Source organism: Aspergillus neoniger (genome assembly GCF_003184625.1).
Source record: "Aspergillus neoniger CBS 115656 unplaced genomic scaffold BO87scaffold_18, whole genome shotgun sequence".
NCBI lineage: Eukaryota > Fungi > Ascomycota > Eurotiomycetes > Eurotiales > Aspergillaceae > Aspergillus > Aspergillus neoniger.
In genome coordinates this window covers 202,840-226,181 of record NW_020291146.1, presented here as the reverse complement: position 1 = coordinate 226,181, position 23,342 = coordinate 202,840, and the positions used below count along the sequence as shown (strand labels likewise).

Here is a 23,342-nt window from a genome sequence, read left to right as displayed (position 1 = left end):
AACGTAGCATCTTCCGCATCACTTAGGTGCAACGGAAGCTTTCAGCCAAAGAAATATTGCCGCCAACGTATTCAATCTGGGAAGGATAGGGGCACAAGTTGCGATGGAGACCATTTCCGAGCGACGGGTATTCTACAGGCAATGTGTCCGGGGCTGTGCCATTTTCGACCCAACGCTGGAGAGCCTTCATGACCGTGGTGGGCTGGCCACTGAGGCCGCCGGCGCAGTGACCGAGACCCGGCGACTCGAAAAAGCGCCAGAAGTCATGAATATCCGGGAAGAGCGCCCGAGCCTTGTTGTAGAGATATTCTGTACCTTTGGTGGGGATGCTGGGATCGGCCTGTTTGGTAAAAGCGTGATGGGTTAGTTACTGCTGTCAGGTTTTGGCAAACCGGGGGAAGGTGGGAGAGGAAGGGCAAAAGACATACCATGCCGTGGTAGGTCAGGAGCTTGCCTCCATTGTTCTTGAAGGCATGCAAGTTCGCGTCGTCTGCGTTCCAGGCGCTACCATATTCCGAAGTGATGAGGTTGAAAAACTCCTGGTACCCCTCGTGGCTCAAACCCATGGTATCGAAACTGATATTCTTAGCGACGAAGAGATTGAACCATTCATCATTCACGGTGGCGAACGATGAGCTGTTGAATCCCGGTTGAGCACCAAAGGTACTACCAATGTCGGACCCCGGGTTGTAGCCATACCAGAGCTGGTGGCCGTCAGTGGTCTGCGCGCCCGACCAGGCAGCATCAATGATGACTGCGGCACCCTGACTCAGTGCGATAGTGCGGTTCAAGGAGTCACAGGTGAATGTTTTGTTCACGGCGGTATAGGGATCGTAGTTACAAGCGGTCATGTTCGAGATAAGTCCATCTACCACTCCATCAAGGGGATCACAGTAGGTAATAGCCTCGTGTGTCAGGAAGCCCAGTTCGCAGACGAGAGGGTTTAAGTTGTGCCAGATGCGCATGAAAAGAGCATAGTACAGCGAGGAAGTAAACTTGGTGAAGGATTGTGCGGGAGCTGAGGCAGCAATACCATCGTATGCAGTGGGATAGCGCTCAGCGATCATCATTCCCTGCCGGCCTCCTTGTGAGCAACCGCTCCAGTAGGAATAGTCAGGAGCACGACCGTAGAAGCTGTTCACCAGGCTCTTTCCAATGATGGCTTGGTCATGGTAGGCCCGGGATCCGAAATTTTCCACTGCAACCCAATCGACATTGCCCGGACTGGTGAGCGCCCATTCACGAGGTCCTGTAGTATCCTTGCCCAGTCCAGCATCGGTGGTGGTGGCAGCAAATCCTTCCCCAAGTGCACCTCCCATGAAGAATTCGGACAGCACAAACCGGCCAGCAGCCCATCCGCCACCTCCTGTTGCTTGAAGGCGGCCGTTCCAGTTGGCCGGTTCGGGAAGCCAGGTCTCGACAGTGATATTATCCTCATAGCCGGGATGGGTATATTTCACGGTAATGTTGCAGAACTTGGCATTTTCGAGTTCAACAGTACCTCCATTGTAGTTGAACGTGTACGGAATGTAATCGGTGTAATTGGTGACCCAAGATGTAGAAAGAGAAATGATCTCAGCCCCGTACACGACCGGGGTCTGAATGGCTGCAGGCGAGCAAATGGAAAAGTTTGACATGGCCGCTAAAGGAATGTGAGCCAGGAACGAGTGTATGAAATGAAATGAGTGTCGCAGACTGCAATCCTCCGATTCATCCTTCCTTTTATACCCAGCTTTTCAGCCTGGACTGGGTAACCCATATCATTCCAACCTTAATGACATCGATTTGGGCAGGGGGTTTAGGGATGGTGGAGCCCAAGTCGGGCGACGGCCGAGTGGCTCTTCCCGAATAGGATGTTCGTACTCGGGATGAACAATAACATGCCGGCTCCACTTTGTTCTCTGAACCCTGGATGCCGAACTGATTTGCCCTGTGCTCGTGCCACAGAGTACTCAAGGATTTGGGCTTCTTGGCATTCTGGAATCCCTGACCATATCACATTGATTCCTGTAGTTGCGCTTGGTTTACGAATGTCCGACCTATGTTGGCAAATACCTAAAGTTTCTGGTCTCACGTCAATCTCACCAAGGCAGCGCCCCTGTCTTTGCTGCCTATGATATACCATCCATGCATTGCGTCCAGTTTTTATCTCCGACCTCATATGCGCATCCTATAAGTGCCTACATCATTTGCCCGACATAGACTATTCTAATGGACGCTGAGTACCTGAAGCTCGGGATCTTGTTATGCCTACCAGCATTCATGATATACTCAGCCGATATATTCCATATGCGCACACATGGAAAGGCAAATCCTTGCTCTGCAGATGGTAATACACAGACAGCGGCAACTACTTGATTAAGCGAATATGGAGACATGGGAGTATTTCGCACTGGAGCAAAGAGCTAAAAAGGCTATATCTAGATGTGGCACTGGAGGAAACAATGTACCTAGGAAGGACCTATACAGTCTAGTGTGATCAAACTCTAAATAATTGAAGACATGTCTTCGCTGCCTTTCAACGCATAAATGTAAAACCATTTGATGTAATGACAATCGGTGAATTTCGAAACATTATTTGATCATACACACACCATATCACATTTGAATACCACCAATAAAGCCCTTGCTGCTTTCTTAGTGTCATCTCTGGTTTGCAATTTATGCATTGACTTCGTGATCAACATTTTTTAAGGACACAAAGACGCGCTCCTTCATGCGGGATATATTACAAAGCAAACCTCAGCTCAGTAGATAATGCTTTCCCAATGCCGTCGAACATATAATACCACACTGCATGCACCCCCACCTCAGCAAAAGGACCAAATCATCCCCACTCCTTCAAATCTTCAAGATCGACCCCTTCACCCAATGCCCGAGCTGCGCAGACAACAGCCGGTTTTCATTCATAATAAACATCCGCCCATTGCGGCCAAAGGAAAAATTAGCCACGCCGCTCTTGATGTAAATCTTCCCTAACAAGACACCACCGGGCGACCAGACGTTTACCCCGTCCCCGCAGCCAGCGTACACATTGCCTTCCATATCGGTCTTGATTCCATCTGGAATACCGTTTGCTGCCATCGCGAAGACGCGACGATTGGTCAGGAATGGCTGGCCGTGATAGGTGGTGATGTCGAATGCATAGCTGCATGATTCCATATCAGCCAACCATGAACGTAAGATGGTATACCATACTTGCGAACATAAAGGATAACGATAAGTAATCAATAGGGTGGGGAAGGGGAAATGACATACATAGTGGAAGGCTTAGTAGGATCCGTCGTCCCATCACCAACCGTATACGCCGTATCAGTAATGTATACTATTTTCTCATCAGGAGAGAAAGAAATGCCATTCGGACGACCAAATCCATCGGAAATGACGCGCACATCCCCTGTACTCGGATCATAGCGATAAACTTGGTTTGGCAGTTGCGGCGCAGGGCGGATCCCCTGCTCATATCCATACGTGGGATCAGTGAACCAGATAGAGCCATCGCTGTGAACGGCCACATCATTCAGGGAATTAAAATTCCGACCGTAGAAACCACTGATTAGGAGCTCGGATTCATATGGTGGGTCGATTGACATTTGGAATAGACCCCCAGATTGGTTGAGCGTGCCTTGGCCGCAGAAAAGGATTCCAGACTCGTGGTTGATACCTCCGTTGGGAAGAGGAATGGTGGTATTGATTATTGCTGATGTTACTGGGTTGCTGCTAAGGGATACTTTGGAGACCTTGATTGTTGACTGGTTGGTGAGGGGATCCGTGAAGATGTTGCTAGTCATGAATAGTTCGTCTGTTGATGGGATAAAGACACTTGCTTCATGGGCAAATGGGAAGTCATTGTTCTCTAGAAGAACTTCTAGTTTTGGAGCATTGCCTGTGATGTTTAAGAATCGACTATCGTAGTACTCGAATCCTGTGGTGGCCTGGGAGAACTCGGGCTGCACGCCGGTGACAGACATGTTGTGGGCCATTGGGATGGTGCCCATGGCGAAAGTAATGTTATGTTAGTAGTTGAAGTGTGGGGGGACTTGGAGTTTTATATGCTCACTAGTAAGTTATATCGGGGTTTTCTCGGCTGATCTTAGGCCAGGAACTGCGCTGGGGTTGAGGTTGAGCAGCCAGCAATTTCCGCTTTTAAGGGATGAAGCGGGGACATTGTGGGCGATCATCGCCGTAATCGGTCCAGGTAGGGAATCAGCGTGTGTGAATGTACTATTTTGTCATCTTATTCTGAGGACTACAACATCTTCCGTGATTTTACGAGGAACTTCAACAAAAGCGTAACTTCATTTTTATCCACTCAGAATAGGTATATAACAAGAACACCAATCAGAATAATCAATAGCAGCTTCAAGGGGCATGCTCCATACGCTCAATGTGCTGCCTTATAAGCTCGGCCACAGCTGTATGACCTTTTTCTTGGGCTAGCGCCAGCGCTGACTTCCCATTCTTATCCTGCAAGTACGGATTGATTCCTTCTGCGGCAAGAAGTATTCTCACAAACTCCACGTCGCCACGAACCGCTGCACATGGTAGGGGTGGAAGCCCATTATAATGCCCACGGTTTGGGTCTGCCCCCGCTGAAAGTAAAAGTTTCACCGCCTCCGGACTACAGTGTCCTAATGCCATCGCTAACGGCGTCGAACCATCCCTGCTTTGCACATCGACATTCGCACCTGCATCAAGAAGGACTTTGAACAGTTCAACTTGGTCCATGAGACGCCTCCATGCTATGTTGTGGAGGGGTGTTCGTCCATTACCATCGGGAATGCTTGGATTTGCTCCTCCTTTGAGTAGAAGCTTTACCATTTTCGAATCACCCAATCTTGACGCCTTTAACAGAGGAGTGTCTCCTGCATTGTCCGCAATGTCAGGCGTGGCGCCTGCAGAAATCAGCATGTTTACCACCTCCAAGGCCCCGCACACAGTCGCGATTGCAAAGGCTGTGTTTCCATGTCTCTGGTCTTGTGTCAAGTGCTGCTCCTGCGGCAATAAGCGCTTCAACTCTCTCCACGTCTGTCCCCGCATTATATTGACCACCACAAGCCATAGTGAGGGCTGTTCTCCCAAACTGAAACAGGACGTTAACATCTGCACCCGCAGAAATAAGAAACTTGACCATTTCCGATTTTCTTTCCTGTACAGCGCAGAAAAGTGGCGTTGCTCCTTCTACATTGCGGATATGGAATTCTGCACCTGCAGCGAGAAGCGCTTTGACAACTTCCACGTTTCCAGATTCCGCAGCATACATGAGTGCTGTATCTTCATGGCTATCCTGGGTGTTAAAACTCGCACCTGCAGCTATAAGCGCTTCAACGGTTTCCAAATCTCCGGATCCAGCAGCGCGTAGGAGTGGTCCTGATCCATAATCATTTTCCATATGAGTGTCTGCACCTGCAGTAATAAGTAACTTGACGATTGACGCATCACCACGCTCTGCTGCTCGAGAAAGTGGGGTCTCTCCAGTACTGGAGGAAGAGTTAGGGTCCACCCTTCCTGTGTTGAGCAGCATGGTGACTATTTTTACTTCTCCAGCACGTGCCGCTTCAGCCAATGGACTCACGTTGTACAAGTCTCTTAAATCTTGATGGACACCCTGCGTAGCAAGCAGAATTCTAACCACCTCTTCATGGCCATGTTTTGCCGCCAACGACAGGATAGATACGCCATATCCATCCCGTAAATGAGGATCAACCCCTTCAGTCGCAAGTAGTAACATCACCGTTTCCTGATGGTTTCCTGCTGCTGCTTTGAGTAACGGGGTCTTTCCATGAAAGCATTGATAATTCGGATTTACTCGCTTGGTAGCAAGAAGCAACTTGACTACATCTAGGTGCCCAGATTCTGCTGCCGCGCGCAACGGCGTATCACCCCAGTCGCCTTCCTGGTCGGGGTTGACGTCCTTCAAGTCGAGTAGCATTCTCACTACACCTTCATGCCCTTTCGCCGCTGCGCAGTAGAGTGGGGCGTTCCATGATCCTCTGACGTCAGGCTTGATGCCCTCCGTGGAAAGGATGAGTCTCACAATATGCTCATGCCCTAACTCAGCTGCTGTCGATAAAGCAATTTGCGCAGCTGTGAATGATTCTGGCGTGTTTTTTTTTTTGATAGTGACATTCGAGCTGTTATCTCTTGTGCATTGCTTGCAGCCCAGATCAATGCCTGTGGGTAAGGATGATGCATGTTCCAGTGATACAGGAAGGGGTTGATGTATTGATAGAAATGAGTGCTTGTTCTCGCCAGATTGTTCAGATCTCCACCTTCTAGCCAGTCTGCGATGCACTGCAGTACATCGCCAGGTAGTTCGCCGAGCATTCTGAATGAGTTCGTTTGTCGGCCTGATGTATGGGATGGGGATAGTAAGATGTAGTATGATGGTGTTTGTTGTGAAGAAAATGAGGTGCCTATTCAGTCATATAAATATATATTAAGTAGTTACATTTCAATCGCTTGGTATGCGCTAGGTGCTCTCTTACTGGCAAGTCATCAAAGAAACTGACTGACGATAAGCCAGCTTGCTTTTTGATATACGGACCATTCCAGTATTCCGAGTGCTGTCTTTAGCAAAAGGCACAGGCCGTCCAAGATAATGGCGTTCGTTGCTTGAAGATCGAATGCCTGATGTGGTAGCTTGGAAAAAAGTTGTACTTGAGTGATCATGTTGACATAGATAACGGATGGTACTTCCCGAAGAATTGATGATCCCTGGGAAGCACAAATTCAAAGTGAAGGTCGAAATGCTGAAGATATGGTTCTTGAAAGCCGACCGACAAAGAGCGCGGGTAGGATTGACGTCGACCCCAAATCAAGTGGGATGTGCCTTGCTTGAAAAGCTATTTGAACTTGGATTCCCGACAATTTTAGCTATCATGGCAGTTTTACATTGAATAAGATACCAAGGGGTGTATCCAATAGACCTCTTCCCCGCCACAACGATGGTAACTACCTGAAAGTGCCTGTAAAGGTAAGTTCCTGGTGAAGCTCGGATTCATAATACCGATAAGGCCTTCTGAACGATGACCAAAAGATCTTACTGTGCTTTTTGTAAAGGAGGGCCTTTTTAAAAGTCCCACAAAGCATTCTGACAAGCAAACTTATAACTGTACGATCGCTGATAATCTTAAACCAATAGATGTCTTTCTGGCGGTCCTTTATCAACTAAAGCCTTCTAAGGCCTTTGTTGCTGTGCTTAAAGCCCGCAGAGATTACGTTCCCTTCAAATTATCAATTGTTTCATATATGCTTTGTTTGTTTGCACCGCTTGACAGGCTGGGGAGGAAGATCATATGGCAGGGTTGTGGATGTGAGGGGAGCCTACCCTTGATTTAATGACAAACCCACCATCTGATCGTGAGAATAACATTGTAAGATTTAATCCCTATTATATCTTCATCGTCTATAGTTATTCGCAATATTAAGTCCCTTGCACAGCGAATAGCAGGCCTTCCAACATGACGACAATCGTGAACATAATTTAGTTAGCCACTTATGGGTTAGTCAGCCGCACTAGCATTTCAATGTAACTATGCTGGCCCTGGCTAAGCATTCTGGTATTCAGATGCTGCCTAGTCGGATGACGTGTCGCGATCTTTGCTAAGGCTCTAAGTACTGCGGATGTGGGTACTAGGAGCCTCCATCGTGGCCTTATCTATGAGCTAGTACACCGGCTGGTCGGCGATAGCTCCTGTTGGAGTTAGTGTATAATGGGCGAGGAGCCCGCAGACTGCGCGCGAGAAAGATATTGTAGTTCAATATCCAGCGCGATGAAGATTGACTAGAGTTGCCGGTCATCGACTCGCCCACTAGTGGACGCTGCTCCCTTTGCGGTAGAGGTTCGTACCGGGCCTCTCCTTAGCTTCTGCGCCAGTAGTTCATGTAAGCATGCTCCCACTTGAATTTACCTTGAGTGAGTCATCTAGATATGACAGTTGACCCGTTTTCGTACCAACTGTGGGTGGGGCCATGCAAACCTCCGCTCTCGAAACATGTAATCGCTACCAGCCTTGAGACCTAACGAACAACAATTGGCAAGTCTGTAGAGTATTTATATTTCCACATGGTCATATCTCTCTGTTGTGTTATCTCACAGTGAATGCTTGCTTTATGTGTCGAGTCAAGAGATTCTAGCAGGCTGCATTCCCCTCTGGCACCTTTGTAAAGGTCATCGAAGGATACTAGAGCAGGCCTAGTTTCTGACTTATTTTCGCACCACTATCAATCCATATTCGACGCCAACCATGCGATCTTATCACTGGCCATCTCTCATAGCTGCATTGGTGCAATTCACTGCAGCTGCCAACATCACGATTCTCGGGCCGGGGGACCTTCACCAAGGCGTCGCAGATTCCTTTTTATTCTGTCTCAATGCGACCGGCATTTATTACCGGCTATATATAGACGCAGGGATTACGATCGTGCTTTCGCCTAAAAATCGCGGCATTGATACAGAAGATGATGAGTTCCTATTGCAGTGCATGATGATGGCCTGTGACACTATGAGTATTGCGGCGGAGGACATGAACGAGGATAATGAAAACCATATAAATAGTGTTTATGCTTTCCTGGTCACCTACGACTCGCTCGTCGAGCAAGGTGCTCAGGGTTTGCGTGCGATCGGTACGAGGCCGGCCCTGACCCTGGAGGATATTGCTGTGCGCGATGGGGGGGAAAATGAGGTGAGTTTGGCGAAAAGAAATTGTTTTTGTATTGTGACCTTGCACTGAAAGATGAATGCAGGAATGAGGCTTTCATGTCACCCACCATGATAGCGTCAAGGGAGAATCACCCTAATTCGGACCGATTGATTCGACCTTGTTGAGATGAACTCGGTTTGTTCGATCACGCCCGCCCCCGTATGCAGCAGATTGAGGCCATAATATTGAGGCTGTAATAGCTGGATGGATATGCACACCCAGTTTGGCAACAATTTGCTATTGTTTTAGATGTCATCATGCTATATATCCTTTGTTGGGACACGCATTTCTGTCACATGGCTGGCTAGATGCGATATGCCGTTTTTGGTTGAGCGATTAGTGTGTCGACATTATTAGATCTTAAATCTCGCAATGTCTATGTAATTCGCGTTGTTCAAATCCAAGTCCTCCGCTGGTTAGCAACTACGACCATTAGAGTAGTATCACGGGATTCGACGTACATAAGCCAGAATATAGTCAACCCTATCCTTCCGGCGACCCCCGGCAAAGGGCTTTGCCACTCCAGGGACTGGGACGCCAAGGGTTCCCCCAATCTCGACTCCAACTCCACATTTGCCGTTGCGGGGAACCGAAAGTTGGGGTAGGAACCATTCTGCCATCTAACCGAGCTTATGCCCGACATTTTGGTCATTTGAGGCTTCTGACAAGTATCCTTTTCACGTTTTATCTCTTCCTTGTAGACTACATGCACAGAATAGAATAGACCTAGATTACAACGGACATGGGCACACAGAATGAGGGGCTAGGCGCTCCAGACGAATTTTCCGTCGAGCATAACGAACATCAAGCCCCAGCCGAGGCTAGTCCAGAGAGGCAACCAGTGCCCGACGGAGGGCTGGAAGGCTGGCTCAGCGTACTCGCGGGCTTCTGTGTTTTCGTCAACTCTTGGTACGTACCTACATCCCCATCACCAGTCACGCCCAAGCAGTCCTAACCCCCAGCAGGGGCCTCATCAGCTGCTATGGCGCATTCCAAGAATTCTACCAAACGGTTCTGCTCCCGGACGAATCACCCTCCACGATCTCCTGGATCGGCAGTATTCAAGCCACCCTGATCGTGATGGTCGGCATGGTGACCGGCCCTCTCGTCGATGCAGGATACCTCCGGCCTCTGATCCTCACCGGATCCTTCCTAGTCGTGTTCGGAATGATGATGCTCAGCCTAGCAACAGAATACTATCAGGTCCTCCTCGCACAGGGCTTCTGTGTCGGCATAGGCGGCGGCATCACCTACATCCCCGCGATGGTCGTCATCTCATCGTACTTTACAACTAGGCGGCCCATCGCTATCGGCTGCGCCTCGATCGGCTCCAGCGTCGGCAGCGTCATCTTCCCCATCCTCTTCCGCCAAGTCCAACCCATCATCAACTTCGCCTGGAGCGTCCGCTGCATCGCATTCATCAACCTCTTCCTCGCCCTCATCACCTGCGCTATCCTCTGCCGTCGACCAGGCAAGAAAACGCGCACTAGAAGCCTCATCGAACTCAAAGCCCTGACTCACCTCCCCTTCATGCTCCTTTCCCTATCTATGACATGTGTCATGCTCGCTTACTACGTTCCCATCTTCTACATCGCCACTTACGCCCGCTCCGCCCTCAACACCCCCACCAGCCTCTCCTTCTACCTCGTCTCTATTACCAACGGCGCCTCCGCCTTCGGCCGAACAGTCCCCTACCTCCTTGCCTCAGGGGGCACCCGCATCAAGCCCATCTTCATCCTAATAACCTTCGTCGCGGCAGCAGCAGTAGCCATGTTTACCTGGATCGCGACGACAAACACAGCCGGATTTATTGTTTGGGCCTGTTACTGGGGGTTTGTGAGCGGGGTGCTAGTCACAGCGCCGACGTCTATCGTCGCTCACAAGGCATTCTGCCCCGATAGTGACTTCCTCGGAACGAGGATGGGCATGATGTGGGGGATTAGTTCGTTCGGGTCATTAGTGGGCACGCCCGTTGCAGGAGCGTTAGTGAATTTGGAAACGGCGGACTTTGTTCGTGCGCAGGTGTTTGCGGGTTGTTTGATGGTTGGGGCGGTCGTGTTGCAGGTTTGGCCGGTTGTTTGTGTGGTTAGGGCGGATAGGGGGGTGGGGAAGGTGCAGTAGCATAGATGCATGTGTTAGAGCTTTGGATGCAATGGTGATATTAGAGATAATTCAAATCTGACCTATAGAACAATATCCATCTCCTCTATCTTTATCGGAGTTCACTGGTCGTGGATCTATACTTATCCGGTGCTATCTATCGCATTTCTGTATCCTTGTCCATCCATATGCATTGAATTTAAGTAATGTATTGCTGTCCAACACCATGATCACATCATCAGTCGACCAAATTTTGGTATCATTGTGGCGAATGTCTGATACTTGTTCCCTATCAGGATACTAATCTCGAACTTTGTCTTTCTTAAGCCAACCACCATCCTAGTATAGCCCGCAGATGCACATGCAGGTGTAGGTAGCAAGACTAACGTATCCCGAAAACACAAATTCGAGGCATTAACGTTATCCAACCGATGAAGTTTCCGAAGATTGCAAAATCAAGCTTTCAGGAAACTGGTTTCCGGTTGCTGTCTCCACCACAGCTTACTATAGTCTTGCTTTTATTGCAGTGATAATAGTAGTAGGGATGTAGCAGGGGAAGATACCATAGTGTGCAGGGCACTATTTGAGTCAGGCCCGGGGCCCCCCACTCGTTAGCGTTGGTTGTTGTGTGATGGGACGGGCCCCTATCAATCGGTCAGTGAGTAGATGTGATGTTTGTGTCTACCGCAAACTCAATCAGGAATACTCTACGGATTAAGCTGGCTGGGCGAGTGGGTCTGATTTCGCCGGTTGTGTGGAATGTGGAGTACTAGTCTATATGGAGTGAGGCCGAGGATTTGCCGATATGCTCACACACTCGCTTTATCCTGTGCATGTATGTGATGCGAATTGTGTATTATGCGCAATAGTCTACGGTAAGTACGATTGTTGCCTCAATTAATCTCAATTCGAGCAATAACTATATACCGACCCTAGAGTACTTCACAAGCTAGGGCCCAAATAGCTGTCCTGCAGGTACCAAGATAAAAGAAAGAGTGACAAAGATATAGTCAACTTCACCCTACTGCACTAATATCCCAAAAGTATCGCAGCACGCTTAGAAAGTGAGAGTCTGACCGGCAGTGCCGACAACAGCAGCCTTGACATTGGCAGAGCCAAGGAGGGTGTAGTCATAAGGCATGGAAGTCAGGGTGCCCTCCTCAGCAGTGCTCTTGGCGTCACCGAAGTCGTTGTCGTTGGAGACGGCGTAGCCATCATCGGTGGAATAGAGGGCCTTCTTGGAGTCGACGAACTGGTTGGACTCGACGAGCAGCTGGGCGCCATCGCGGGTGTTGATGCCGTCGCTCACGTCAAGGTAGTAGCTGTTGTAGATGTGGCCGGTACCGAAGCGGAAAGAGGGAGCGCGGGAGTTGACGTTGTACCAGTAGTTGTTGGCATAGGTGACGGTCAGGTGGCCGCTGTCCTCGTCCTCGTTGCTGTCGGAGTGGCCGACCAGGGAGGCCTTCCAGTGGTCGTGGATGAAGGTGTTGGAGACGGTGACGTAGTCGGATCCGTGGGTAATCTGGTTGTTTGTTAGTGAAATGGTTTGGGTGTGGGTGTGATTGTGGGTTACGTACATCAATCAGACCGTCATAGTAGTCCTTGTCGTGGTCACGGTCGGAAGAGACATCGCAGTGGTCGATCCAGACGTTGTTGGAGTACTCTGCTTAAATTAGTATATCATAAGTTGTATAATGGGTGGATGTCACGTACGGACACCAATGGCATCGCCGTTGTCAGCGAGGACCTTGGTGACTCCGAGGTTGCGGATGATAACGTTCTCCTTCTCCTTGACGAGACTATTGCATGTCAGCTCGGTTCAACTCTTCATTGCCGGGGTGTGCTTACACTCCGAATCCTTCAAGGATAGCGTTGGCATCCTTGCCAATGATGGAGGTGTTGCTGCCGATCTTGACCTGGTCGGCAGTCTCCTTGATGGTGCCGTCGACGTAGACGACCTTGGCGTCATCGCCAGAGACAGCGGAGGTAAAGGCAGCGTAGGACGAGACGGTAGTGGTAGTACCGCCGGCACCACCGGTGGTGCCGCCGTTCATGCTAGCATAGCCGAACGCAGCCTGCAAAGGTTAATTTCTGTGACGTTTTCCAAAAGAAGGTACTCACGTCGCTGACGGTTGCGCGCTTAGCATGGGTAGAAGTGGCAGTAGGGGCAGCCAGGACCTGTCCAGACAGGAGGCCGGCAGCGGCAACAATCCACTTGAAGTTGGTCATTTTGATTAGGAGAGAGAAAAGAATGGAAAGGTAGTTGGGGATGAAAGAAGGAAAGAGGATGTGAGGGCTTGATTTGGGATATCGTTCAGGGCCTACCTGTTCCCTTTATATGGATGAGTCGGCGGCATTGGGAGCTCTAAGACAGAATGAAATCACTTCAAGCATCAGGACTGTCTCCAGGCTTGGCTGGATACATTCATAGGTGGACTTTAGCATAGCAACCGTGACGAGGTGAAGCTGCAGGTTCTTTGGATGCGACTGCCAAGATGCCGGTCAAGCCCCGTACGGATGAAGCTGGTCGCACCACTCGCATGGCAGAGAGGGAGCATAGTGAGGAAAGACGTTGTCCAGAGGTGGATATTATGCTGGGAGCTGAATTCCACCAACGGCACTTGGCGTTTCAGCGATGTTGCCAAGAGAGCTAAAGTCTGGGTCCATCGTGGCTGTGCGGTGGAACTGTCCGTGCCATTCACGACTAGTGTCCGCTCAGGAACACCGGCTGCGATGCTTGGCGCGTCTGGACATGCCCCCGGAGGATTCTGAGTGGTTGTACGAGTCATTTTGTGGGAGCCGAAGGAGCAGAATAACTTGGCAAGATTAATCAATCAGGGGTTATCCTCCACAGTGGCACGGTTCCGTGGAGTGCCGGTCATATGTTCAGCATTGATCAAGCTCCCTTGACGCAGCAAAGCTCGTAAACGTCAGAGTTTTACCTTCCCATGGATCAAAGAATAGATTCAAGCCATGCTAAAGTGTCGTTTGGTGCGGCTTAGAGGATACTGCTTCCGCGGCTCATGACCACGTTCAACAATAATCTGCCAACCCCGGGGACATCAAGCCACGGTTCAGCAGAAACAAGAAGGCCAAGCACCGGTCGTTCTCGGCAATGGAGAGCGTCCACTTCCACCTTCGGATGGCTCCGTTTCATCCGTTCCTTTGCTGCCCGTTTGGCTACGATTTAAGCGCCGTCTTCAGATGATTGATGGCAGGAGAGCTCAGTTCTTGGCTGTTCTTGAGTGACTCTGATTCTCCACCTATGGTAAATATGTGAAGTAGCTAATATATCATGTGCATGGTCTAGGTGTGTCGATTGGGGGTCGTCTTAATTAGTTGACAGTTCGTCGGCAATGCCGGAGGCGACGAAGGTATGCAGGCTTATGACCGAGTCTCTTTCGGTACTTGACATCACGGCGGTTTGACGACGCTTGCTGAATTCTTCCACCTCTAGTCTGGACGTAATATATGCGATGCGGTCATTTCGCATAGCAGCCGAAGTGGCAAAGTATAGTAGTGCTTCTGATACATTGTGGGCGTGGAGGGCACACCGCTAGAATAGTAGTGTCAGCATGATGGCATTACCGAGATTAAGCCGGGGTACTGAGATCGATGCCGTCTCTTCAACTATCCTCTTTTCCTTTGGCTTTCCTCCAGCTTTCCTAGTGAGTAGCTACTACCTCTGTTAGCTAGGTCTGAGCTGTAAGCCATCTTGACCAATAAACCATTTCCATACAATCCATCTCACTTGCAAAGTCAATCCAGATTTTTCCCTTTAGAAGAAAACGAGAAAACGGAAACCAACAGCATCGTCAGCATCATCTGCCTTCATCCTCTTCACATTCTCTGCGATATAGTCATGTATAGAGCCAGTCAGATCACGCCATCTGCATCGGCAGTAAACCATCACCTTATTACTCAGCGCTAACAATGACATCCGTTCATTTCCCCTCACTTCCCCTCACCACTTCATCACCAACATCGCCATCGCCATTGCCATCACAATGTCCAACTTCACCTCTGTCCCCATCATCGACTTCCAGCGTCTTCAAGACCCAGAAACTAAAGCAGAAACCCTCGCCCAGCTCCGCGACGCCATCTTCCTCGTAGGCTTCCTGTATCTCACGAACCATGGATTGGAAGTAAGTCGCAGCCAACCACCACCAGTCCCCATATTCGACAACGTACAACATACTAAAAGAACAACCACCACAGTCCCTCACCAAACGCGCCCACGCTACCCTTCCAGACCTCTTCTCCCTCCCATCCGAAACCAAAGAGCAAGTCAACATGATCAACTCGCCCTCCTTCCTAGGCTACACGCGTCTCGGGGCCGAAACCACCGCACTCAAAACCGATATGCGAGAAGTATTCCCCCTTTTCCCTTTGTCGCCATCCTACTCACAACGCATACCCTAACAAACCACCACCCAACTAGCAATTCGACTTCGGCACCCCCAACCTCCCCCCTTCCAACCCTCAAACAGCACCAATCTGGTCCCGCCTCGAAGGCCAAAACCAATACCCTACACCAGCCATCCAATCCCTCGTAGAAGAATACATAACTTCTTTCATCCCATTAAGCAACACCTTCCTCCAATACGTTGCCGAATCCCTCTCTCTTCCGCCGACAACGTTCGACACGTACAGAGGAACCATGGACAGACTCAAGTTCATCAAATACCCACCTCAATCCTCCTCCTCTGGGGAAGACAAATCCCAAGGCGTAGGGCCACATAAAGACTCCACTGGCTTATTCACCTTCCTATCCCAAGATACGACGGGTGGATTACAAGTCCTTAATAAACGCGGTGACTGGATCGATGTCCCCCCGCTTCAGGATGAGGGGGCACTAGTGGTGAATATTCAGCAGGGGTTTGAGGCTATCACGGGGGGTGTTTGTAGTGCGACGGTGCATAGGGTTGTTGTATGTCTCATTCTTTTCCCCCTTATGTCCTTATGTACTCCAAGCTCAAGGGATGATGTTGATGGGTACAGGCACCGAAAAACACAACGCGATGCAGTATCCCGTTTTTCATGGGGATACGGATGGACTTGACTTTGTCGAATCTGCGTGATTCGGCAAGACATATTGTTGAGAAGGTTCCTGTGGGGCAGTGCTCTGATGAGGATGAGATGAAGAGACGGGCCGAGGACGTGCCGAGTGAGTTTCTTTCGGACAGGTTCGATTGTGTATGTTCCCCCTCCATCATCCTTGCTACGATATCGCGATGTAGAGGCATCTATTGACGAATGTTCATGGTGGGTCTAGTTCGGCGAAGCCTACCTCCGCAATCGAATCATAAGCCACCCTGATGTCGGGAAGAAATGGTATCCGGAGCTGTATGAGCGGTACTCGAATGATCCTTTTTATTTGCATTAACCGTTTCTCTTATATATATTATTGTCTTTGTTATGAATGTAAACACACCACACTCTGTAAGTTACAGCTTCGCTGCCGCAGGAGGCAGGATATTATACTTGACGGCCTTGACCGTCGTCCATCCCTCCAATGCCTCTTCTCCCATGTCCCGTCCAAATCCACTCTCTTTGACTCCCCCGAACGGCATATTCGACGCTAGCATCGCCCACGCGTTCACAGTAACCTGTCCGGACTCGATACCTGCAGTGACGCGATGAGCGCGGTTCACATCGTTAGTGAAGACGGCGGCGCTGAGTCCGTGCGCGGTGTCGTTGGCCAGCTTGATGGCCTCTTCTTCGGTGTCGAAGGGAGCAATGCACTATTCTCGTTAGCACACATTCACCTCAATCACCACAAAAGGAAAGTTAAAGCAAAGCAGGGGGAACATACAGCAACTGGTCCGAAAATCTCCTCCCTCATCATCCTCTCCCCCTGCCCCACATCCGCAAACGCCGTATTCTGGACGAAATACCCCTTCTCGCCGATCCTCTCTCCCCCAAACAACACCCTCACTCCTCTCTTCTTCCCCTCCTCCACATACCCCAAGATCTTCTGCAACTGCGCCGCACTGGACACTGGCCCCTTCGTCGTCTTCTCATCCAATGCATCCCCGATCACGGGCTTGTCCTCTTTAGATAGCCGCGCGTATTCTTCCAGGAACTTCTCGTAAATCCCCCGCTGGACATAGATCCTCGACCCCGCCGCACAGATCTGTCCGTTATTCGCTGTGATGCCAATGCGCGTCCACAGGAGCGCGTTGGCCAGATCGCAGTCTGAGAATACGATTGAAGGGCCTTTACCCCCCAGCTCAAGGGAAACTTTCTTCAGGTTGCTGGATGCCGAGGCGCGCAGGATGGCGCGCCCGGCGACAGTGGACCCCGTGAAGGCAAGTTTGCGGATAGCTGGGTGCGTGGAGAGAGCGTTGCCGGCTTTGGCGCCGTCGCCGGGGAGGATAGATACTGTGCCGGCGGGGAAGCCTGCTTCGCGGATGAGGAGGGCGAGTTTTAGGGCAGACAGGGGGGTTAGTTCGGAAGGTTTGATGATGAGGCAGTTTCCCACTGTTAGGGCGGGGGCGAGTTTCCAGATTGTGATCATTCTGTGGAAGTACGGTGTTAGTTGGTTGGTGGGTTATGGTATCGGGGAGGGGGCATACAGAGGCGCATTCCAGGGAACAATGGCGGCACAAACACCTAGTGGCTCGCGGAAAGTATACCCCACTCCGCCGTCAGGGAGATGCAGCGTCTTGCCGTCGATCTTGTCGGCCCAGCCGGCGTAGTAGCGGAGGGTGGAAATGGCTTGGGGCATGGTCATGGCCTTGCTGTCCGCGTAGAGCATCCCGCCTTCCAAAGCCTCAAGGGATGCGAAGTCCTCCGCGTCGCGCTCGATCAGATCGGCGAGTTTGTGCAGGAGGGCGCCGCGGAGGGCGCCCGGAGTGGCTTTCCATGCGGGGAGGGCTTGTGTGGCGCAATGCACGGCGCGGTCAATGTCCGCTGGGCTGGCGGAGGAGACGGTTGCGAGTGGGGTGCCGGTGGAGGGGTTCTCGATGGTCAGGGTCTCGTTGGTGGAGGCCGGGGTGAATTCATTGTTGATGAAGAGGGTGGTCGGGACTGTGCTGTTAGGAGAGAGGGTTCTAGTCAGGGTGAGGTGGGAGAGTATAGTACCTTGGATTTGGCGGCCTTTGGCGCCAGTAAGGGTGACGGTAGCCATTTTGTATTTTGATTTGCTTTTTGTATAGCTCTGTCGGGGAAAAAGCAATGTATGCAGCTGTGACTAACTATAAGTATACCCGAATTGAATTCCGGAGAGTTCCGTCCCCCGGAACTATTCCGAGACGTGATGCGGGGAATTTACAAGAAAGGCAAGTGACAGGTTGATCAGAATGATAGTCCTTCAGTAGTCATTTTGTTCGGTAAGAGAAGGGTCCGACTGCCGCGGAATCATAGAGCAGTGGTGAAGTCTGTCTGCCGAGTGGCTGATACGGTGGCACCCACGCAGTAGCTCGCCCTATAAGGCTTATCACTGCCGAAATGGGGGGGTGTCGCAGGATGACTCGTATTGCAGGCCATTATTGGTGGGTCAGCTCGTGAACCAGCTTCCATCAGCCTGACTCCCCGTGCAGACATATCAGCCATGGCTTGGATCTTGCACATGGTGACCGTCCGTCTGTCCTTCCCATCTTTTGAGCGCCATGTAACATGTTTCGTCCTACAATGAGAATAATAAGCTAAATGTAGCTACTGCTGCAGAGACAGGGATCTATCCTGATGCCTAGATGCTGCATGAAGAATGGGTACCGTGTGCCGTCCGATATATATAGTTCATGCTTGATGCCTATTACACTGCCACCATGACAGGCCGCTACGATTTCTACAGGAGTACCTCTAGTAGCTGGAATGACATTATCTATAAAGTTAGACTATATCCAATTGAAGTCACCATCATGTACTACTACCTAGTACTCCTACGACTCCTCACCCTCATCCCCCTCACCACCAGCTACTCCGTCGACCAACTCTGGACCCTCACCACCCACTTCTGGGACAACTTCCTCTATCCTGCTAACACTGCGCATATCAACCCCAACGACACCTCCATCTTCTCCGACAATGTACCTACTTCCCTCACATTCTATACCCTCACATCCCCTTCCATAAGCATCCTAAGTAACTACAGGTCCAAGGCCGCGTCGACGTCACCCGCACCTTCACCGACCGCGACCTCAACAACGAATACATCTTCGGTCTCTTCTCTCAACCCACTCACCCTAGCATCTTCGGCGTCCCCATTGCCTACAATATTACCCAATTCGCAGCGACACAAAACACCGTCGCCTCCACCGTCGTCCTAACCTTCAACATCACCACCTTCGACCTCATCATCCCGGGGGTAATCACCGCCTGGTTCGAATTCAATCCCTCCGGTCAAATCACCCAGTACGACGCTGTCTTCCGATGGCTGGAATGGCTATTCGTGCAGATTCTCCAAGCTGCGGGGCGTAAGTTCCACTCGACTAACGAAACGGAGATTCGAGCGAAAGTGGCGGATTTGTTTGCCAGGACGATTTGTCGAACTGAAGAGGAGTATTGTCTAGGTAGGAATCGGCAGTATGCGTCTATGCAGGACTGCTATGTGTTTCTGACGCAGAAGATTCGCTTTGGGCAGCCATACGAGATGGGGAGGAATACGTTGCTGTGTCGGGAAGTGCACGATAACATGGTCAGATTAAATCCGGATGTGCATTGTGCGCATATCGGCCCGTCTGGCGGGGATTATTGTATGGATGATCAAAGCTACGAGGAGGTGGTATTGGAGAGATATTTTCGGGCTTCGTGGGTGCCGGATAATTTAGCCCCGATGAATGTATGGGTGTGGCAGAACGGGAGTGAAAGCAGAACGGTCTAATTTAAAGTGATGGCTAACGAAGCAGAACAAGAAGTGAAAATGCCAAGAGGGGGAAAATGAAAAAGAAGAAAAAGAGAGCTATCTATTAACTTATTTGACGTGCCAGAAGGACAAAGCAACGGACATGAGGAACTTGAGACCGGCGATAATCCACAGGGCTGCCCAGATGTTGCCCGTGGCTTTGCTGATCCATCCACCGGCGATGGCACCAACCAGGGTCAGGATGAAGGCGATGACACGACGGTCGCGCTTCTCATTGCGCAGGAGGAACAGCTTGGGATCCATCATCAGATCACAGAGCAGACTGGTGATCACCACGGTCGGCACCTCGTTGTAGCCCAACACACGACTGGCGACGGTCTGGCCCGCGGACTGCATACTGAGCAAGACGATGACGGCTTCTTGGCTCCAGTGGGTGACGAACGTGGTAGAGTGGGCGTCGGCTAGGTCACCGGCGATGACATGGCTCTGAGAGAGAGCCGCAGCGATGATGACGAGTACGACCTGCAGCAGAAAACAGGCGACCAGAGTGCCGCGCCGTTTGGGGCCGAGAAAGTTGTTGATGCGGGAGAAGATGAAGCTGCCGATCGCATAACAGCCGATGGCTGTCAAGGATCGCGCCCAGTCGTACGGTCGGCTATCCTGCTGCGAGGCACCCAACCCCACGAAAATGGTGTTTCCTGTTTGCATGGAAACGAAAGTGTTGTAGGCTGTGGGGGAAAGTGTAAGTATGGTTCCATTATTATGAATTATGGGGATTTATGGAGATTGATGGAGATTGATGGGGTAGAGACAAGAAAGGTGTGGAGGAAAGGGATAAGAGAGTGGAGAGTTAGAGGTGACTCACCATTGTACATGGTACTGTCCAGCAAACCCGAACAGAAACAACAGGCCAGCAACAACAAATCCGCATATTTGACATTGATCTCAGCCCTAACATAGCTAACCATTGGGCTAGCACCTTTACTGTCCTCCATGGTTGCAATGGCTGAAATCTAGGCTGCTGCACTTGGAGGGTAGGGGGAAGGAAACAGAGCAAGACAGGGCCCAAGCAGAGATGCAGAAACAACAGCAGCAGCAGGAGCAGAAAAAGGAACATGAAAGTATCTTTCTTTCTTACTCTCTCTGTCTGCCAGTCGTCTCTCAATAAGCACGCTCGGAGCAGGAAAGAAGCGGGAAAAGGCAGGCTGACAGACGCGTGGAAATTGAAGAGCTTGCCAGCTTTAAGACAACCGCAACCGTGGGCCCGCGTGGGCCGCAGACCCTCAGAGCAAAACCTTCACAAACCTTTTTTTTCTTTTTCGTTCCAAGATTCCAAGACCAGGCCGCTATCCCTTTCTCCTAAAATCCCCCCAAATTTCTACCGATCGCCCAGAGGGGCCAAGCCGGGCGAATCCGGAGCCGCTGTCGGGCTTGGGCTGATTCCCTACAGCACTAGACTCGACCTAACTCAACTAACAACAGGACCGAGAACTCTAGTGCTATCGAAGTGACGAGCTAGCCTCTCTATCCGCCGTCTCTAGAGTCTCTAGCCAAGTCAGCCACGACTATCATTGCCTGTCTTTTCTTTTCCCTCTCGGACTATGCTGGTCGTCCAGTCTACCCCCTCTTTCTCTTGTCATTATTCACCCAATCTAAAGTAACTAATCAGACTGCTTACTACCCTTGAACCTCCCAAACTGGATCTCCTCTCCGCCAATCGGCTGACTTGCGCCTCACCACACAGACACTCACTCACTCACTCACTCAACACTCTCTCTGTCTCCCTTACCCTTGTTCGTCTTCTTACTCTCCTCCCACTCCCCCTATACTCCTCCCGGTTTAGTCCGGTCCTACCTATCTATCGATTAATCCTCTTCCAATATGCAGCTCCAATAGTCGTGGCGGTTTATTTTTCCTCACTGCATCCGATCTGCTAGGCAGGGGACTTGTCGGACTGCTTGCTGTGTCGGACTCGCGTCGTCAGTTTCACCATGCGGCACCACCCAGCCGGGTCCGAAATGTTCCTCAGCTCTCCTCTTCCCTTTCCTCTTCTGTACTCATGGGTTACACACCGGGGTCCTAATCACCGCACTGACCGGAGAGTAAATACATTCTAGGCCATGAGCACATTTCTAGGCAACTTGCGGAGTGACCACGACCCTTTCATGACCAAGGAAGGAAAAAAAGAGTACATCCACTGCCTAAGAAATCACTAGACGTGCGCAAGAGCCAACCGCGCAGCCAGATCCATCACTCAGTCCCCAGCAAAACCGGGGCTGGACTCGAGACTATCGCCTCCAGTATTAATTATCTGTCCCCCCAGGTTGCCAAGATACTTGGCTCTGCAGCATGCAGCAACAGAGACGCACTTAATGTCGGCGATGAGAGTCCGCACTGCAGCTGCTGCCCTGGTCCATCTGGTCCATCTGGGTCCTGGTTTCTCCATCGGCTTCTCCGTCGGCTGGTCAGCCATGCACTATTGCCTATCTCATCATCACTAACCTCCATCACCCCCTCTCTCACCTCATCTGCGATAAGTCCCGGGAGCCAATGCGCTCCGGTTTCTCCGCCATTCAGCAGGCGTGCTAGAACCCGCCCTGCCGCCGGCAATCCTCAACAGTGACTCCGTGGGTGGGATGCCGTTTAACTTCCGGCGCATCAGCCGAGCCCTGGCAGTCTATCGGTGCAGATCTGCCTCCTCGGCCAAGCGCCAATCAAGCCCGATCCATCCCATTTGTCGCCCAGCTGGCGAACTCCGGAGGTTGATTGCTCGCTGGCTTTCAGTTGGCCACCAAACTTACTCTTCCTCCCCCTCCATCCCTCCTCTGCCAATGCGACTTGGCTAGGCTACTGTCTTTTTCAGCTGGGTGAAGAACAACGGGCCCCGTGCGTGATGAGCAAAAGCGTCTGACATGCAGCAACTGCAGTATACTGGAGCCCGCGGCTACCGAGGAACTCGTGCTCGTGTGCCGCCGCATCGATTTGAATCGATGCGTCTTGTCCATGCACTGTCGGCGTGGCCTAAAGTACGGGCCAAATCTATCTGACTTCATCTCACTCAACACACCCTCCTTCATTCTCCCCTGACCTGACCAAATCCGGAAATCACCTAGTCAATCAATCCTGCCATCACCGGCGCGTAAAATCTGAAACTACGCGCGGAGTATGTCTCTTAACTCCCCTCGCGGTGGCGGTCCAGCCAGCCCCATCCTTTACTGGATCTGGCGATTTACTGGTCATTAGCCTACGTACGGGGTAAAGAGGGGACGGGAAAACAAAAATGCGAATAATATAACAATAGTAATATTAAATTAATAAAAAAGAAAAAGAGGAGGGGGAGCTTATCTAGGCCCCTGCTGCATTGCATTCGGACATTTTTCGACTTGTCACAGGCACAAATCATAGTCCGCCGATGGCGTCGATTGACCATTTTATTTTCTTTTCTCGGCGCTGGGATGGTGGCCAAGAAAATTGAATGGCAATGGTTCGTTCACCGGAGTAGGGTGTACGTGCATTTGTGTGGATTGACGATGATTCTCGGCCAAGGGCTTGCGTTGCAATCCACCAGGAGGGGAATGTTGCAGACGGAAAGAAAAGAAGTATTGGGAAAAAAACAATTCTCAAAATGATCTTCTCAGGTAATGAATATTGGTTGCTGGCGGGATGATCTTCTCCCGACACGTCTATATAAACTGGTCACCTTCTGGCTCTTCCTTTGGTTTCTCTCC

General features: G+C 50.7%; 8 protein-coding genes across 8 annotated transcripts; 3 read left to right on the top strand and 5 right to left on the bottom strand.

Annotated features, from left to right (window-relative positions):
• Positions 1-22: 22 nt before the first annotated feature.
• BO87DRAFT_436992 (putative feruloyl esterase) lies at positions 23-1,637 on the bottom strand (the record flags this gene model as incomplete). Its single annotated transcript, XM_025627843.1, has 2 exons — positions 23-340; positions 429-1,637. 2 exons carry the CDS (start codon positions 1,635-1,637, stop codon positions 23-25), a joined length of 1,527 nt encoding a protein of 508 aa, XP_025479195.1.
• Positions 1,638-2,803: 1,166 nt separating this feature from the next.
• BO87DRAFT_335544 (SMP-30/gluconolactonase/LRE family protein) lies at positions 2,804-3,994 on the bottom strand. The gene is made up of 2 exons (XM_025620500.1): positions 3,259-3,994; positions 2,804-3,148 (listed from the first exon to the last, which is right to left on the bottom strand). The coding sequence occupies exons 1-2, from the start codon at positions 3,981-3,983 to the stop codon at positions 2,842-2,844; spliced, it is 1,032 nt and encodes a 343-aa protein (XP_025479194.1). The 5' UTR covers positions 3,984-3,994; the 3' UTR covers positions 2,804-2,841.
• A 4,255-nt stretch (positions 3,995-8,249) lies between these two features.
• BO87DRAFT_459472 (putative MFS monocarboxylate transporter) lies at positions 8,250-10,826 on the top strand (the record flags this gene model as incomplete). The annotated part of the gene is made up of 3 exons (XM_025628961.1): positions 8,250-8,687; positions 9,460-9,614; positions 9,671-10,826. 3 exons carry the CDS (start codon positions 8,250-8,252, stop codon positions 10,824-10,826), a joined length of 1,749 nt encoding a protein of 582 aa, XP_025479193.1.
• Positions 10,827-11,763: 937 nt separating this feature from the next.
• On the bottom strand, positions 11,764-13,072 carry BO87DRAFT_335540 (pectate lyase family protein). Its single transcript, XM_025620499.1, has 5 exons — positions 12,927-13,072; positions 12,654-12,880; positions 12,519-12,604; positions 12,383-12,468; positions 11,764-12,327 (listed from the first exon to the last, which is right to left on the bottom strand). The coding sequence occupies exons 1-5, from the start codon at positions 13,032-13,034 to the stop codon at positions 11,863-11,865; spliced, it is 972 nt and encodes a 323-aa protein (XP_025479192.1). The 5' UTR covers positions 13,035-13,072; the 3' UTR covers positions 11,764-11,862.
• A 1,728-nt stretch (positions 13,073-14,800) lies between these two features.
• Positions 14,801-16,191, top strand: BO87DRAFT_407101 (isopenicillin N synthase family dioxygenase; the record flags this gene model as incomplete). The annotated part of the gene is made up of 5 exons (XM_025626043.1): positions 14,801-14,950; positions 15,024-15,176; positions 15,247-15,735; positions 15,807-16,001; positions 16,081-16,191. The coding sequence occupies exons 1-5, from the start codon at positions 14,813-14,815 to the stop codon at positions 16,189-16,191; spliced, it is 1,086 nt and encodes a 361-aa protein (XP_025479191.1). The 5' UTR covers positions 14,801-14,812.
• BO87DRAFT_376994 (putative aldehyde dehydrogenase) lies at positions 16,172-17,966 on the bottom strand. Its single transcript, XM_025623439.1, has 4 exons — positions 17,892-17,966; positions 17,384-17,837; positions 16,621-17,326; positions 16,172-16,549 (listed from the first exon to the last, which is right to left on the bottom strand). Exons 1-4 carry the CDS (start codon positions 17,935-17,937, stop codon positions 16,253-16,255), a joined length of 1,503 nt encoding a protein of 500 aa, XP_025479190.1. The 5' UTR covers positions 17,938-17,966; the 3' UTR covers positions 16,172-16,252.
• A 704-nt stretch (positions 17,967-18,670) lies between these two features.
• BO87DRAFT_309654 (uncharacterized protein) lies at positions 18,671-19,632 on the top strand (the record flags this gene model as incomplete). Its single annotated transcript, XM_025619477.1, has 2 exons — positions 18,671-18,838; positions 18,904-19,632. 2 exons carry the CDS (start codon positions 18,671-18,673, stop codon positions 19,630-19,632), a joined length of 897 nt encoding a protein of 298 aa, XP_025479189.1.
• Positions 19,633-19,722: 90 nt separating this feature from the next.
• BO87DRAFT_309373 (YoaK family protein) lies at positions 19,723-20,609 on the bottom strand (the record flags this gene model as incomplete). The annotated part of the gene is made up of 2 exons (XM_025619466.1): positions 19,723-20,342; positions 20,480-20,609. 2 exons carry the CDS (start codon positions 20,607-20,609, stop codon positions 19,723-19,725), a joined length of 750 nt encoding a protein of 249 aa, XP_025479188.1.
• Positions 20,610-23,342: the final 2,733 nt, after the last annotated feature.

Bases quoted from the DNA above. Each gene is read 5' to 3' on its own strand.
- BO87DRAFT_376994 (XM_025623439.1), bottom strand. From the start codon at position 17,937: ATGGCTACCGTCACCCTTACTGGCGCCAAAGGCCGCCAAATCCAAG. The intron at 17,838-17,891 runs GTACTATACTCT...CTAACAGCACAG, and splicing joins CAAAGGCCGCCAAATCCAAG to TCCCGACCACCCTCTTCATC. The intron at 17,327-17,383 runs GTATGCCCCCTC...GTACTTCCACAG, and splicing joins GTTCCCTGGAATGCGCCTCT to AATGATCACAATCTGGAAAC.
- BO87DRAFT_335544 (XM_025620500.1), bottom strand. From the start codon at position 3,983: ATGGCCCACAACATGTCTGTCACCGGCGTGCAGCCCGAGTTCTCCCAG. The intron at 3,149-3,258 runs GTATGTCATTTC...GGAATCATGCAG, and splicing joins CCTACTAAGCCTTCCACTAT to CTATGCATTCGACATCACCA.
- BO87DRAFT_335540 (XM_025620499.1), bottom strand. From the start codon at position 13,034: ATGACCAACTTCAAGTGGATTGTTGCCGCTGCCGGCCTCCTGTCTGGA. The intron at 12,605-12,653 runs GTAAGCACACCC...GACATGCAATAG, and splicing joins ATCCTTGAAGGATTCGGAGT to TCTCGTCAAGGAGAAGGAGA. The intron at 12,469-12,518 runs GTACGTGACATC...TAATTTAAGCAG, and splicing joins CGGCGATGCCATTGGTGTCC to AGTACTCCAACAACGTCTGG.